The sequence below is a fragment of the Oryza sativa genome, chromosome 3 (assembly GCF_034140825.1).
Source record: "Oryza sativa Japonica Group chromosome 3, ASM3414082v1".
Classification (NCBI taxonomy): Eukaryota; Viridiplantae; Streptophyta; class Magnoliopsida; order Poales; family Poaceae; genus Oryza; species Oryza sativa.
In genome coordinates, this window is record NC_089037.1 from 7,974,720 (window position 1) to 7,991,910 (window position 17,191).

Here is a 17,191-nt window from a genome sequence, read left to right on the forward strand (position 1 = left end):
ACGGGTAATTTTTTGCGGATATGAAATCGGGTTCGGGAGAGCGGTATCCGACGGATACGGATTATCCGGGAAATTATGCGGGTATTACCCGATAATCTATCCGTATATTACCCGGATAGATGGACAGCAGCCCAACAGGCAAGCGCCCAACAGGCCAACACAACAGGCAACAGCCAGCCCACATCCAAAAGGCCCACCAAACAAAGTGCCAAGCACAAACCCTAGCCTTCACTTCACAGTTCAGATTAGGGCAGAACGCAGGCAGGCAAACAGCCAGGCAGCACTGCGCCGCACGCCGCATGCGTGCATCCAGGCTCCAGCACCGCCGCCGTGCCTTCGCAGTTCGCCGACCACCAAGTGGCTACGCGGCCACGCCCACCGACCACCGGCCGCTGTCGCACGTCGCCGCGTGGGTGTGCGACAAGCCGACGACCGTCAGACTGCCGCCGCGCCGACCACCACCGCAAGGCCCCGCCTGGCCCCTTGCCTCTTTTGGCTCCTCAACGCCGAGAGCCGAAGGACGTCGCGCCACCTCGTCATCTTCTTGGGTAGTCAAGTCAACACTCAGCGACTCATCCAGCCATCCAGGTTAGCCAAAGTTTCAGTTTTTCATTGCCCTTTCTCAACATCACGTTAGAACTTGGAAGGATTTTTTTTTCTTATTTTACTTTTGCTGTTTGGCTGTAGGATTAGGATAGAATGGCTAGTGGTGATGCAAACACTAGTATGTGTGCAAGCACAGGTGCATCTCCGGCTGGTACCGTAGCTGTTGGTACTGGTCACTCGGCATTGGCACCAAATGCATTGGTACTAAATGATGCAACCACAGCCACTGGAGGTGGAGGTGGAAGTTCAGAACTTGTTGTTATTCCCGATGAAGAAGATGGAGAATTCACAGGAGAAGTTGAACCGGTAGCAAAGAGGCAGAAGAAGTGTACCTCGAAGGTTTGGGACTATTTCATTAAGTACACTGACAAGGCCAAGAACAAAGTTACTGGTGTGGAAGAGCAACAACGTAAAGCAAAATGCAAAAAATGTGGTAGAGTGTTTGGAGCAGAGACAGTAAATGGCACAAAACACTTATGGAATCATTTGAATCGTATTCACTCATTGAAACAAGGCCAGCAAGAACTTCAGGTGAAGGGTGAAGTTCAGACTTTCAGGTATGATCCTGAAGTAAGCTTGGAAAAGTGGTATATAGCTGTTATTATGCATGAATATCCATTTTCTATGGTTGATCATGTGTATTTCAATGAGTTCATCCACTCTCTTCGGCCTAGTTTTGAATTCAAGTGTCGCATTACCACTAGTAAAGCTATATTAGAGATATTTGAAGTTAGAAAGAGAATTTTGTATGATGAGCTGAAATCTGTTTCTAGTCGAATTTCTACAACCATGGATATGTGGACATCAAATCAGAACAAAGCTTATATGTGCATCACTGCTCATTGGATTGATGAAAATTGGCTGATGCAAAAGAGAATTCTTAAGTTCATTCATATAGATGGGAAACATACAGGAACAAGGCTAGCAAATGCATTTGTCAAGGGAGTAATGTCTATGAATATTGAGAAAAAATTATTTGCTCTCACACTAGACAATGCTTCATCAAATGATAAATGTGCTAGAGAAGTTGTGATAGAGCTTAACAACCTGTTTAACATCAGTAAGGTCCCTCCATTGATGTGTGATGGTGCTTTCTTTCATGTGAGATGTTTATGTCACATATTAAATCTTGTGGCTCAAGATGGATTGAAAATCATTGCACATACAATTCAGAATATTAGGACTACTATTGGTATTGTGAAGAATTCTACGTTGCAATGGGAGGAATTTCAAAAGTGTGCTGTAGAATGTGACTTGAACAACAATTCTAGGCTACCCCTTGATGTGCCTACAAGGTGGAACTCTATATATGACATGTTGAAACAAGCTATTTACTACAGGGGTGCTTTTGAAAGGCTTTTATTCTTAGATGAGGATAGATATCAAAAGTGTGCATCAAGTGCTGAAGAATGGGGTATGGCAGAATCACTATGCAATTGTTTGGAGAAATTCAATGATGCCACATTGTTATTTTCCGGTTGTCTATATCCAACTGCAAACTTGTTTTGGTGGAAGTTTTGTGAGATTAAGTTAGCACTTCGAGAATGGTGTGCAAGTGCTGATGTCTCCATTGCTTCTATGGCTGTGGCCATGCAACTCAAATATGACAAATATTGGGACAAGTCCAACCTAGCTCTTGCTGTGGCTTGCTTTCTTGATCCTAGATACAAGCAAAAGCTAATGATTTTTTTTCTACAGAAGATTTACCCTGACAAGTATGAAGAGGAATTTAAGCGTGTCTTGGCTGCTATCGATAAATTTTTCCGGGCTTACAAGAGTTGTGTTGCAAGGTCTTCGAAACCTACCGCTGCAGGATCAAGTGAAAATTCTCAGCCACATGGTAATACTTCTTTGGGTCACAATGAAATCGAGAAATTCTTGTATGATGATGCAGCTGCAAATAAAGAAGACGATATAAATGAATTGGATGTCTACATGAAAGAGAAGCCAATTCGTTGGGTTGATCCAACAGGTGAAGGTGTAGAATTTGACATACTGGCATGGTGGAAGAACAACCAAATGACCTTTCCTATCCTCTCAACACTCGCGCGTGATGTAATGGCTGTTCAAATCTCTACCGTTGCTTCAGAGTCAGCGTTTAGTGCTGGTGGTCGTGTTGTTGGTCCTTTTCGCAGTTCTCTACATCCTGAGATGATTGAGGCTCTAGTTTGTACCAAGGATTGGATAAGAGCATCTAGAAAAGGTAACTGCTTGTTTATCTTCATTTCGCTATTTATATAATCTGCCATTTCTAGACTGTGTTTATATTTTGTCAATTTTATTTACAGGACCATTTAAGGAGAAGATAGCAACAATTCTTGATGAGCTGGATGTACAGATAGAGGATAAAGATGGTGCTAAAACTGACAATGATGAGGAGGTTAATTACATATTTATGTGTTGCATTTAAAAATATATTTTGGACCTGCAATCTTTAAATGAACAATCTGTTGGTTACACTTTGGATTTTGAGAGAGTTAAGGAGCACCACATTGTATTAACTGAATGTTATGTTCTTTTTAGGGTCAGGCAACGAATAGTGTTTGAAGCTGAGCATGTTGCTGATTGGAGAGCTGGAGTTTTTGGTGATTGAATCTGAACATGCTGGCCTTTGGGATGACTGTATTGGTAATATGTGATCAGTAGTCATATAAGTGTATCTTTTGGCTTGATTGTATACCTTATGTGAACTACTTTGGTACTACTTAGTAGTTAGTACGATTACTTATGGAGTTATGGTGATGCTCTTAGTATTTACTAGTATGGTACTACTTATTATGGTGAACTATAGTGTACAGCATTGAGTCTGAAGCTATCAAGCTATGAATGTCTACTTTTGCTACTACTTTGGTACAGTTTTGCTGATAGGCATTACGATGCCATAAGCCCCTAATATATTCATAATAGACATATAGGAAATGGCTGAATGGCTATTGTCTATGTGGTATATTTGGTTGTTGCTTTGACTTGATATCTGAATAAATATTCGTAACCGATAGAGTTCGTATCCGTCTTGGTACGTATTCGTTCCGTATTTATGCCCGATATTATCCGTGCTTCTATTCGTATCCAATAATATCCGTGCCCGACCCGATTCCGATTATAAAATGTGGGTTAGGATATGGGAAGGATGAGATCCGACCGAACCCGACCCGATTTCACCCCTAGTTCGACCTAACTGATGCGAGATAGTGTAGTTTTTGTCTCTGACTCACGCTCAGCTCGCCTGCTCCAGAAGCATCCCAAGTGTAGATGTTGTTGTTGCTGTTGCCGCACTAATCTTTTGTTGCTTTTCTATTGTTCTTGGTAGCAGAAGGCCGGCCAGGCGACCACACTTGCTGAGAGCCTCAGACAGAAAGAGCATTTCAGCGGCCACCGATCTGTCAGGTTCAGCCACTCGTATACTTTAACCTTGTGACTTCAGCTTGAATTCATCAGAGTTGAGAACAATTCTCACACTGACGGACTGACCATTTGCAACAAGAAGTCTCGTACCTTCAGAAAATCAACTTGCTGCAATTCTTCAGTGTATCTGGCTTTCTGGAAAGAGAACTGGGTGCACATACACATAGGCACAGGGTATAACAGACAACAGAGAGAGTGCTCATGTAATGACCTGATTGAAATGTCTAATGTTTCAAGATACAGGCATTCCTCGCCATGCCACCAATTGATATATACATACATGCACGGTGCTATTTACAACTTCCAAGCACACAAACATGCTAGCAACACAGAAAACGAGATGACAAACTCTTGGGCAACAGAACGATCAATTAGACCAACACATTTCCCACATGCACCAAACAACATGACAATCTAAAACTTAAAAAGAAAATGAACAGCACAACATGCAACAAAAAGAATGGATTGCTGTTAATTTCCTGCAGGATCCTCAGAAGCAGTACGCCTCCTTAGCTTGGAGCGAGTCACACGGATCGTCTCCTCCATTGGTCTCTCCTCTACTGTCTCACCTGGAACAGGATCACCCTCTTCTGTGCCCTCTACGGCATCATCAGCCTCGTCAATGGCCATCTTGTCAGCTTCTTCGGCTTCAGGGAGTGGAGCACTAGGTTCAGATGCTGGTACATCGGCCTTTGTTGCTGGAGTTGCCACTTGCAAGGAAGCTGGCGCCGCCTCATTTTTCTTTGGTGCGTCGGCATCAGATTTTGGTGTTGACGGAGCTGCAGCTCCGGTCAACTTTGTTGATGCCACAGGTGCAGCTTTTGTTGATGCTTGGCGCTTGATCTTGGGGGAAGATGGAACCGTCTTGGCATCCTGAGACTGCTGTGCCATTGCAGCTTGCCGAGCAGCAATAGATGCTGATCTGCGCAAAACAGTTGGTGCTTGTTTTTGTGTCGGCTGCTGCTGTACTGGTGCCTGCTGTTGTTTTGGTTGTTGCGGCTCCTGCAGGGAATCGGAGCAAGATTTCAGATTTTTAAATACATGAGTAGCTGGAACTAAAAAGAGAAAGAAAAAGAAGCAAGAGCAGGGAACACGTGGATAATTAGTTATTCTACTTCAAATGGTTAATTCTATGACATGAGATGAAAGGGAGTATTGATTTGCATGGCTTCTCTTAAATTGACAACTGAGAAGCTTTTCAGGTACATACATCCTAATGAAGTATCGACAACAATTCACCAAGCAATATATTATATCGAATCTCCTTTCTAGTCATTCACTTTCAATGTACACGATGAAAACCCATACAGTGGAGGTTTTTTTGGTCACATGAATTTTTAAGCCTATCATTGTATCCAAAACTGAATAATTACTCCTAAATGAAGAAAGATCGATGTCACCACTGTTCTGATTTATAATGCAAATATAGGCAACTGCACCAGATGATAGTTAGAGAAATTTAACTGTACTCCTTGTTGCCCGGGAGGAACGTTAAATTTTGGATAAGATGACGACAGCTTAAGACTGGACAGTTTGCACTATATACTTTCCTACTCTATCTAGTTATAAAATTGGAAATATAACAGCAATAAGTCAAAGTGATAATGAATAGTGTAGTTTATTTTTTAGAACCAATTGTTGTTGCAACTGTCAAGGGATAGTGTTATTTGTGATTATCCTACAGATGAGATATGGTTGGTAGCTCAACTCTAGGTTGTGTAGTTGGAAGGCTCAACAGCTCAAGTTACCGGGAGCAATACTTAAACTTGTTGACAAGCCTGAGACTTGATAGGTTTATGTTATGGGTCAATAAGTGCTCAGCACATGATAAGGTGTAAATATGTTAGGTGCATAACAGTTATTCAGTACATTCATACGCCAAATGCTACCCATCATCCACAACCCCTCATCCCCTCCAAAAAGAGAAAAAAAAGGAAAAAGCTATCATGCCCTAAGCCTTTTGCTCACTTGGCTCATGAGCATTGTACAGCCCAACTAGTGTTGAAAGATAATGCTACCGAACCCTTTAGAAACCTTGCGAAAATCTAGTCGCCAGTTTGCAGTTGCTGACCTGTTAGGCTGTAAAACTTTGATGCTTAAACACATATTTCATTCCAATAAGATTTTGTCTTTTCAGGGGGCGTTAAATTCAGTTACTAAACAATCACACTTTCAACTAATTACAATGTACAGAGTATGAAAAGAAAAGGAGGAAGTAGTAATTGACTCATTTCCAAAGCCAACACAATGCCAAATGGATTGTCATATTAATACTCCCGGTCAAATTGGACATGTGTTTATGTAGCAGTAGAAAGAGACATTGTTGCATTACCAAGGATTAGATATGGATGTTCCCAAGAAGGTGTATATTGTAATCCCAGATATGCACACATATTTTTTAGAACATATATAGCTCGATGAAATCAGGAAGAAGTTTTTACGTCACCATACCATTAACTAGGATGTGTGTAAGAGCATGTTTGGCATAGCTCCAGCTCCACCTCTCCTGGAGCTGAAGCTCAGCCAAACAGTTTCAACTCCACCTAAAATGGGAGTAGAGCTGGGTGCAACGCTCTCACAAAATGAACTAGAGAGGTGGAGCCGGGTTTAGACTGCTCCACAACTCTATTCCAGACCCAACTCCTAGAGTTAAATTTAGGAGTTGGAGCTCTACCAAACGGGCCCTTAGTAATTGCAAAAATAAAAATAAAAAAAAATCTAGGATGTGCATATCTAAAATCAGTCATAAAGAAACTTTAACATGGTACTATAAACCAACATATAGCTTGCAGACTCAGCAAATTAGTGGTGGCTTTTCTAGAAAGCTTATATGCTCACACCTCATGCCGATGCTCAGTACAAAGGCCTATGACCTTGGTGGTTGTGTAAAATGGACTTATAAATTATTCCTGTTTCTATAGTTTATAGAGAAAGTAGCTGCAGACACCAAGTCTACATGTGATGGCAGTACTGCAGTAATAGTAAAGGCGTCTTGCATAAAAAAAAAACATATAGCTAACAAACTAGCAAGACAACATGGATAGAATTGCTTTAGAAGAGCACCGGAAAACTTGAGCATTAGCGACTGCACAGAAATGGTGAATTCGGTAATTCCAGTGGTTAAAAGCAAATGAGTTTGTTCAGTGAACAGCTTTGAAGAAGAGAAGCATGTTAGTACCTGAGAAGGTTGTTGACTTGACCTCTGAGATGGTGATTGCGAAGCAACATACTTCAAAACGTCAAAGAATGTATTCTGTCCTACAGTAGCAGCCTTTTGAAAATAAAGGACAACTACATCGGTGGCTCGAGCTCTCAACTCAAGCAAATTACGGTCAATTTCATTCTCATGCTGTGAAATATATGGCCTAAAGAAAGTCCCATAAATGTAGGTAGTTCCCTACAATGAAGGCAAATGTCAATCCAATGTACAGAAAAAACATCTAAAAATAGAAGCTATAGGTGACAAATCGAGTACCTTTGTCTTAGGGTACCACAAGTATATAAAGAACATCAGCTTTGCTTCCGAGTAAAATGGTAGCCTTCAACACGATCATATGCATGGTGCAACTAATGTTAGAGACTGTTAAAAAGAGATGAAAAATGCAAACGTTGGCAGTCTTACCATGATATTGTAAAATCTCCAAATCTCTCCATAACCGTCATCAGAGCTACTAGAATCCTAGACACAGGCACAGCAAATAAAAGCTAAATGTCTCGCAAATACTAATGAAGGATAATGTCATGATCAAAGATGAAAGAATCATCTTACCAATACTGACACCAAAATATGAGCTGCTCAATCTCTGGTTTATTCAGTTCGACAGTCTTGTAGCACTCATATGCTGGATAGGCGTAGCCAAAGGCCAACCTACATGCAATAGGCATAAGCCAGATCATAAATGACATATCCATGCTCTATTTGTTATCCAGACCATAAACAAAATGTATGTACATTCTTTCCGAGTAAAATGATTTAGAGGAAAACGATTGCTCTTTTTTTTTCTTGTTTTTTTTTTGTTGCGCTCCAAACTAATCCATAGAAGAGCAGTTGACCATTTCGAGGGTGCGTTGAATTGAGCATCTGAGCATCATTGAAGAGGCTAAATTTTCAACGCACTTGCATTAAAGAGGAGAACTCACAATACGCATCTTGATCTACGAGACATGATCAGGCTTACATTATAGAACAACTGCAGATGAAGCATGCCAAAAGAACAAAGCTTCTGAATTTCGGGTTTATTTGTTCAAATCGGAGCCTAAAAACTGAGCTTCAGCTAATAGTACAGAACGTCAGAATCATTATCCATTCTTAGATTCCGATAGACAAGATCATGCGACAGGAATCTTGAAAAAAAGAATCAATCTGTTAAGAATAAACGAAAGCCTTTGACCGTTGTGCAATGCATTGAAAATTTGGTCCCATCCTCCTCGTGAACAATAAACATCATATATTTTTCGAATGCGTAGCGGGCTCTCACCTCCCGATTTCAAGCCGAAGAATCAGGTGAACAAATCGACACGAAGAAACGCATCTCGCGATTTGTTGTTTTCAAACAAAATAGCATATACTATTAGGGGGGGGGGGGGGTGAAAGAACAGAGAAACAAAAAAGTAAAGGAGACTCTGCCCTCCGAATGGACACACATGCATCCTCATCTCAAGAAAACGAAACCAAAACCGGAGACCCAATGCCTTTGACAACTTCCATACCCAAAATATCAACTTCGCAAGAGCACATTTCAAGATTCAGGGGGAAGGGGAGGGAAATGCTTACAGGAGGACCCGGGAGAGGAATCCGCCCATCATCTTCTCCGACGTCCTGCGCACATCCAGATCCAACAGAACCGACACGAATCAGAACACACCATCAGCAGCAACGAATTTCCAAGAGAGGACGCAAAAGAATCTGCAAAAGAAACCTCTTTTGGAGATGGATCCGGCGAGGAGCGGCGAAACGGAGAGGGCGGAGAGAGATGGTCAGGAGCTCGCCACCCTCCCCTGTTCCCTCTCCCTCTACGCTATCCCTCCCTCCTCTATCGCGGCTTAACTAAATATACCGGCAATGCGGTGGTGGTTTTGCCGAGATGAGGAGGAGGAGAAGAGAGAGAGAGCCGGAGAAGAGGCGAGCACGTCCGCCGTCAGCTCGAGCTCCAACCAACCGGACCCCTTCCTGTTTCTTTTTGTATCACCGGGTTATAATAAGTGGATGTACCTGGAACATATCTTTAACCAATTATAAATGCGCCATGTCTACCTCTCTCTCTCTCTATCTCTTTCTCTCGTGTTGGGAAAAATAATGTTTCAACGCCCACTAATTTTTTTTAACTCGAATGCGATGCGACACATTCTTTCATCGCACGAACCTTTCCTCCTGATGCAACCGTTGAATCATCATCTGGTTTAGGTTTTTCTTCCCCTTCAGTGTGGTTATGTTGCAATGATTGCCGGTGAATCATCATCTTTAATTAGGTTCACCGTGATGAGGGAGGCTTCACTCCGCCGTACAATCATGGCGTTGATCTCGTCAGTAGCTTTTTCCCTTCATGACCAACTGCATCCTGACCCCGCGTGATGAAAGGCCAAAGTGGCAAAGTGGTTAAGCCGGTAGAGAGCAGAGCAAACCAGAGGCAGCTTTGAACACACGGCTCGCCTCAGCCTCCCGCACACAGCACTGCTATTCTTGTGCGGATCGATCGGCAGCAGCATGGGTTGGATCATGGTGATGGATGGTAGCCGTGGGATGGGAGCGGTAGCCGGTGGTAGGTCATGAGTGACAAAGCTAGTAGGACACGCACCGCGAATCTGGCCGGATCTGAGCAAAAACCTCGCTCTCGCGCCGTGCGCGAGAAACGTCACGAACTCACGCGTGCCTCCAAGCCGTGCGTGGCCCGGGCGGCTCCCCCTGCGCGGCGCGGCCGCACATGCGCGCCGCCTGCTCGCTCTCGAGCTGATGAGCGAATGCTCGCGTAGAGACGGGACGAGAGGACGAGAGAGGAGGGGTTTGTTTTGTCGGTTGGGAGGCGCACGCACGTGAGCCTGCACGTTTCGGGCTTTTGGATGGCATCCCATGATTGCCGTGCATGGGCGGGCGACGAGACGAGGAGGGGGGCTAAATCTGGGTTTATACTGAGATTATATACCTACCTGCCTAGCTACCTGCCTTTTTGCCTCGGTGTAGTATGTGGTATTCCCGACAAATACATTACCTTTGCTGGCTTGATGCCTCTAAAATTAGGACATGTGGATCCGATCGATCAGCGTCGCATCTAGGTGCGTGTTTGTTGCAGTGGGGAGCTCCTTTTCTATACTTTGGGAAATCAACATGTATGTGCTTTAGTTAACTTTATAAATCTCGAAATCGCATAAACAATTCGCGTTTTACAGATAAGCACGGGAGAATCTGCGAATGATCGGATCAACTCGTTTATTTGAGTGGAAAGGATCTTGCAACTTGCAACCGCCAACATCATCAACTCCTTTTGTTAGCGACCAAGGGGGTGATTATGCCCATGGATTGCTGAAATACGTGCGTCATGTCAGATGCATGTCTCTGTTGCCCGGAGCGTAGCTGTCAGCTTATCTGGTTATACTTATACGGCAGTATGGCGCCCATGTTCTCTCCCTAGTACAGTTTTGTCCTACGTTATGTCCTGTGTGTCTGGCTGTATCGCTTGTAACAATTGATGCCATGAAGTTACATGAACTCTGTACAGTACACTCTAATGTACCGTAATTTATCTTGCCATTAGCTGATGAGTTGAGGACGGCTGATGTAGATCTGTTCTTTCCCGTTGTTCCTCTGCCTTGGCACTCATCGTTCATTTTTCTCTATTGATAGATGGGCCTTTGGAATCATAATTGGTAGGTGAGGGGATAGGCAGTTTAGTGATCGGTCACTAATGTCATGGATGCATTGACACTGATACGTTTCAGCAGTGTTCAGTTGGTTGGTTTGTTCTTATGTCACGGCAACCTAACCCTACTTATTGTCTTTATTATTTTATTATCATAATTGCCTCCATTCCCGGTCCCCACCATGCAGATAGGTAGTGGCCACTGGCCACATCATGTACGTATAAGGCCCTGTTTAGTCCATAAAATAAAAATTTTTACACTATCACATCGAATGTTTGAACACATGTATAGAGTATTAAATATAGGAAAAAAAACCAATTACACAAATGGCGTGTAAATTGCGAGACGAATCTTTTGAGCCTAATTGTGCCATGATTTGATAATGTATTGCTATAGTAAACATTTGTTAATGACATATTAATTAGGCTTAATAAATTCGTCTTGTAGTTTTCTGGCGGAATCTGTAATCTGTTTTGTTATTAGACTACGTTTAATACTTTAAATATGTGACCGTATATCCGATGTGACAATCAAATCCAAAAATTTTCCCCACCTAAATAAGACCTAAGCTTCACGAACAAAACTGCGCAAGTAATTTCTCTAACAGGTGTGGACACCAACATACTCTGCACTAGTAGTGGTTATTAAAATTTGACCAATTACAGATCAAAGTGCAAATATATAATTTCAGGCAGTTGGCAACCATAGGTCTTGTGTATACTGTCTAGTCCAATCTTTGCTCACTTTATCAGTGTGAGATCATCTGTGATGTAGTCTGTATCATCAATTAACCAGCGGAAGTTTGTTATTTAGGCTCATCTAACTGCCCCTTGACGGTATTGTTATACTAGTATTATTTTGGCATATGAATCCAGGATCATCAATTTTATCCACTAAATTAAAGATAGCCTAACACACCTATAACAGTGTGGAATAGTTTCCTGAGTGGTGGGCATAATCATTTTCCTGATCTCACTCCAAACCAACTCAAATGGTCCACATTTGCAGAACTTAGGCCACCTGATTTTGAAACAACTGAAATATAAGATGAATTTGAAAGTTTGGAGCAGCTGCAGCCTTCAGCACACTCTGTATTCGTGTGCAGTAAAAAAAAAATCCATTTGCTCACAATCATAAAAATAATATTAAATCCGATCGTCGCAAAGGAACCAACACCAAACAGACCAAAAGAAGACAGATTGTGCCCGAAGGAAATCACAAACTTCCTTTCGTGAAACAAAGCTGCTGCATTAGATCCCCTTTTGATTTTTCTAGATTAGATCCATCTCACACTCATACACCGCTTTACTACCTCTATATCATGGACGCAATCACCTTTGCTAGATAGGCCCTCACCCACCTGCCTTTGCTGCTAGCTTCAGAAACGGATAACGATACGTACTTTAGCCATAAAAAGATGATTTCATCTAAGCATCGAGCTGAAGTACTAGTTATACAACTCTAACGGATAGTGAGTTCGTTCAGTCGGAGACAGAGTGCAGTCCAGCAGAGTTCAGAGTTTCAGATGGCTTGTGCGACACAAGTTGTGTCTGCTTCAGATGGAATTGGAATAGTGACTGCACGTTAACGACTGCACACAATTTCGACCGTCCATTTTTACGATCAACGGTCCAAATGTAAAGCTACAGTAACCGATGTGAACAGCATTTTGTGCTGTAGTATTACTGTATTACTACTACAGTACTGTGAACAGTACGCTGCTCGCTCAGGCCGTCCGATTTGTATCCGATGATGCATACCGCTACTGCTTAAGTTGCAGTCGCTCCAAATCCCTTGAGATGGGCCTCTAGGAGGTGAGGCCCAAGTTGGAAGACGCCCACATCCAAAATTAGAGCGGGGATAAACGCAGAAATGCTATTAGGCGCAGTTTTGTTGATTTCGTCGCAGAATAAGCATGCTAATGTACGGTTAGAAAACAAGGCAGATTAACGACGCATGCACATATATATAATCTATATAAACTTTATTTATTTCGTTTTATTTGCACAATACATCTGTGTTTCACTAGTAGAGAAACCATCTTTGGTCGGTCGACCCAAATCCACAATAGTCCCGGTTCCATTAAAAACCGGAACTAAAAATGATTTTTAGTCCTTTTTAATAAGAGGAAGATCTTTAATCCCGGTTGTCGTTAAAAATGATTTTAACTCCAACAGAGACTAAAGTTCATTTTTAGTCCCGGTTGATTCCATGTCAGGCCGTGTCAGGGCCCTATGATCTTTAGTCCCGGTTAGTAACACCAACCGGGACTAAAAACCTATTTTTAGTTCCGGTTGGTGTTACTAACCGGGAATAAAAATCAAAACACACTATATAATCCATAGTACCGATCCTCTTTTCCCGTCCACACAACAAACTCCTCCCTCTATCTCTTTTTTTCCTCTCTAACTTCTTATCTCTTTCCTTATCTCTAACTCCCCTCCTCTCTTTCCTTTTTTCCTTCACCACAGTGCAGGCGGCCGGCGCGGCGGCGGCGCGGCGGTGCCGGGGGCTGCGCGGAGGCGGTAGCTGCGGTGGGCGGCCGCTCGGCGGCGACCGGCACGGCGCTGGCCGGCCCGCGCGGAGGGGAGGAGGGGAGGCGGCAGTGGTCGCCGGCCGGATTTTTTTTCTTTTTTTAGATGTGAATCTATGATGTATTTTTGTGTGAGATGTGAATCTGTGATGAATTTTTTAGAACCCTGTGATATAATTTTTTTAAGAGTTTGTGATGTATTTGGAGATGATTTGTTTGAGGATTTTGAGATGTTCTGTAATATGTGATGATTTGGATATGGGAGGGGATGGTGTGAAATCAATATTCAATATTAAAAGCAGAAAAAAAAGAAAAAATATCTTTAGTCCCGGTTGGTGTTATCAACCGGCACCAACCGGGACTAAAGATGCTCCCAACCGGGACTAAAGATTGATTTTTAGTCCCAGTTAAGATAGCGATCTTTAGTCCCGGATTCGTAGTCCCGGTTGAAAAACCGGGACTACAGGAGGGTTACGAACCGGGACTAAAAAAACATTTCTCCGCCAGTGTTTCTTCGTAGCAGTAAAACTGAAGCTCCTTGTAAAGCATGCAGGCCAAGCCATTCGATTTTAGTAGCTTCGAAACAAGATCGGCCGATCTATATACTTATACTAAGCTGGATTCGGGCACATCTGATCAGTGACAGAATAGGTTGAGTTCGACGGTCTTGCCGCAGAGGCCCAGAATCACCCTGATCGGAGGAGGAAGGACGCCGATAGGGCCTTTGAGAGCGCGGCACAGGCAGTCAGTGGCGCCGCTGCTGGATAGATCCTCCAGCGGTGGGCAACACTGTTGCCTAGCCTTGCTTGGATTTAGTACCAGATCGAATAACGAGAGTTTTGTGCACTCTTTAAGGATAACTATTTTGATGAGTGGGCAACGGCCGGGTGGTGGTGGTTGGTTTTGCGGAGGCGGTGACGGCATCGGCGCCGGAGGTGGTGGCGTTGGCGGCATCGGTCCTGGGGACGGCGGTTGTGTTGGCGGAGGCGGTGACGGCATCAGTGCCGGAGGTGGTGGCATCGGCGGCATGGGTCCTGGGGACGGTGGCTGTGTTGGCGGCGGTGGCGACGGCATCGGCGCTGGTGGTGGTGGCATCGGCGGCATGGGTCCTGGGGACGGCGGTTGTGTTGGCGGCGGTGGCGACGGCATGGGTCCTGGGGACGGTGGTTGCATTGGTGGAGGTGACGGCATCGGCGGCATGGGTCCTGGGGACGGCGGTTGTGTTGGCGGCGGTGGCGACGGCATCGGTGGCATGGGTCCTGGGGACGGTGGTTGCATTGGTGGAGGTGACGGCATCGGCGCCGGAGGTGGTGGCATCGGCGGCATGGGTCCTGGGGACGGCGGTTGTGTTGGCGGCGGTGGCGACGGCATGGGTCCTGGGGACGGTGGTTGCATTGGTGGAGGTGACGGCATCGGCGCCAGAGGTGGTGGCATCGGCGGCATGGGTCCTGGGGACGGTGGCTGTGTTGGCGGCGGTGGCGACGGCATCGGCGCTGGTGGTGGTGGCATCGGCGGCATGGGTCCTGGGGACGGTGGTTGCATTGGTGGAGGTGACGGCATCGGCGGCATGGGTCCTGGGGACGGCGGTTGTGTTGGCGGCGGTGGCGACGGCATCGGCGCCGGGGGTGGTGGCATCGGCGGCATAGGTCCTGGGGACGGTGGTTGCATTGGTGGAGGTGACGGCATCGGCGCCGGTGGTGGTGGCATCGGCGGCATCGGTCCCGGGGATGGTGGTTGAGTTGGGGGAGGTGGTGACGGCATCGGCGCCATCGGTCCGGGAGACGGTGGTTGTGTGGGCGGTGGTGTTGGTGGCATTGTTGGCGCCACAATGGGTGGCTGTGTTGTCCGCTGAGCATGGGCGAACGGCGAGATCGGGAGGACGATGGCAACGAGGACGAACGCGGCGGACGCCATGGAGGCCACCATCGTTAGCTACTACGCACCAGCGCTGATCAGCTAGCTTGTGTGCTTTCCAAACATATCACCTGCATGAACAATTTATAGGCAGCATCTGCCTAGCTATAGTACGGAGCACGCGATGCACCTGCCGTGTTTAATTCATTAATTGTCTCGTCTGCATGCAGCGTATGCACAGAGTCAAAAGGCAGCTCTTTTGATCTCTCGTGTACTAGGCGTACTCGCTTTGTACCTCGTATCCAGCTACGTATATATTCAACCGACGGAGTGTGGGCTCGTGGACATTCGGAATTCCGGGGATGATTGGATTTACTCATTCCATTTGATATTATAGAAGTCGCTTTAACTTTTTATAAAAAAAACATTTTTAACTTTAATTAAGTTTATAGTAAACTATAACGATACTTATAACATCAAATTAATTTTATTAATTAACATTTATTATATTTTGATAGTAGTATATTTGTTTTGTGTTAAATGATTGCTATATTTTTCTATAAAGTTAATCAAACTTATCGAAATTTAAGTTTTAAAAATATCATAACGTCTTATGAGTCAGAGGGAGTACTCCGTTAGCTTCAAGAGCACTGCAGCTAAGTACAAATGTACAATCATGTATTGCTCATTTGCTGCTTTTGCTAGTCTGCTCGTGAGCCAAAAGTCTGGCGTTATACTGCATAGCTTGGTGAATGGTGGGTCTGGGGGCCTGGGTTTTGGCGTTATTCTGCATAGCATGACAAAGAACATGCACAGATCAGATGTAACTTCGTCTAACTCAGCAAGTACGTACGTCTATATAAGCTGCAAAATCTCTCGAGTCCTAGCTTATAGGAGCAAGAAAAATACAAGAGCATGGCACGTGCCTGCGTGGTACTGTTGCCGCCCTTATTATCCAAGTCAACGACGATGAGTCGTTGATGACAGCTGAACACATGCTCATTTTATCCCAAAATAGACAAATCTAATTTAGACTATGATACATTTTAATATTACAAATCTGAATAAATCCTATCTAAATTCTGTAATGCTCGTTCTTTGTGGCTTTAGCGGGAAAATTTAATTTTTAAAAACCCTATCGTGAAAGTTGTTCTTTGATTGAAGAGTAGCTGTGTTGCCAAGATCTCCCTCCAAATCTCTGATCAAACCAAAATTCCAGCGAAAAATTCAAATTCAAATAAAAAAAATCCCAAAACTCTCTCAACAAATTCATGGAAAATTTCAAATCATTTCTCATTTCATTGAGGAAGAAGCTCAAAATCTTGATCAAGGAAAGTCACATTCGATCATATTGAGCCCATAATTTGAAATTAAGCACTTTAATTTTCCAAATTGTGCATCTCTAGGTTACACATGGAAGGCTCGGCCGCGGTTTGCAATATAGCCGCCAAGCCCTCCTAACTTGCTGCACAAACTTCCTTTGCTAATTGAGTTATCCAAAACACCCCTTGTCGTCTACCTTGTTGGGTTTCAGTATTTGTACTCTTGAGTATCAAAACCAAAGGCCTTTCTCAAATTCAAAATGATCAACATTGGGTAAAAATTGGGTTTTGTTGAATCCTTAGAAAAACCCAACACAAGGGTTGGTGCATTAAAAAGACGTACTGGTGGTGTAGTCTTACCATTCTCGTATCTAAGGACTGATTTTGTTCAAAATTTCACCAAGCATAACATAGTGTGACCGCATGGGTGAAGTGGGACACCCCCTAACTGAGTAACTAGCTAGGGCAGGGAAGCCTTGATGCCGATGGACAAGTAGATTCACCGGGATGGTGTCGGGAAGGACCCCTAAGCTTCCTGGTGCAACATGGTCTGAGACCTAACATGTTCTTGGTCCATGAGACCCCTCCAGTTGGCATAAGGTGACCCCATGTCTGC

At 44.2% G+C, this 17,191-nt stretch overlaps 2 protein-coding genes and 2 long non-coding RNA genes across 4 annotated transcripts; 3 read left to right on the forward strand and 1 right to left on the reverse strand.

The window, feature by feature from the left end:
• The first annotated feature begins 2,908 nt into the window (after positions 1 to 2,908).
• Positions 2,909 to 3,451, forward strand: LOC136355741 (uncharacterized). The gene is made up of 2 exons (XR_010740065.1): positions 2,909 to 2,986; positions 3,130 to 3,451. It is a non-coding gene; the product is annotated as an uncharacterized lncRNA (long non-coding RNA).
• Positions 3,452 to 4,207: 756 nt separating this feature from the next.
• LOC4332263 (HVA22-like protein i) lies at positions 4,208 to 9,163 on the reverse strand. The gene is made up of 7 exons (XM_015773260.3): positions 8,931 to 9,163; positions 8,786 to 8,830; positions 7,781 to 7,879; positions 7,634 to 7,690; positions 7,487 to 7,550; positions 7,190 to 7,408; positions 4,208 to 5,013 (listed from the first exon to the last, which is right to left on the reverse strand). Exons 2-7 carry the CDS (start codon positions 8,815 to 8,817, stop codon positions 4,483 to 4,485), a joined length of 1,002 nt encoding a protein of 333 aa, XP_015628746.1. The 5' UTR covers positions 8,818 to 8,830; positions 8,931 to 9,163; the 3' UTR covers positions 4,208 to 4,482.
• Positions 9,164 to 10,177: 1,014 nt separating this feature from the next.
• On the forward strand, positions 10,178 to 10,757 carry LOC136355885 (uncharacterized). The gene is made up of 2 exons (XR_010740429.1): positions 10,178 to 10,281; positions 10,396 to 10,757. It is a non-coding gene; the product is annotated as an uncharacterized lncRNA (long non-coding RNA).
• Positions 10,758 to 14,267: 3,510 nt separating this feature from the next.
• On the forward strand, positions 14,268 to 15,137 carry LOC136355538 (glycine-rich protein DOT1-like). The gene has a single exon (XM_066308231.1). The coding sequence runs from the start codon at positions 14,268 to 14,270 to the stop codon at positions 15,135 to 15,137; it is 870 nt and encodes a 289-aa protein (XP_066164328.1).
• The last annotated feature ends 2,054 nt before the right edge of the window (positions 15,138 to 17,191 follow it).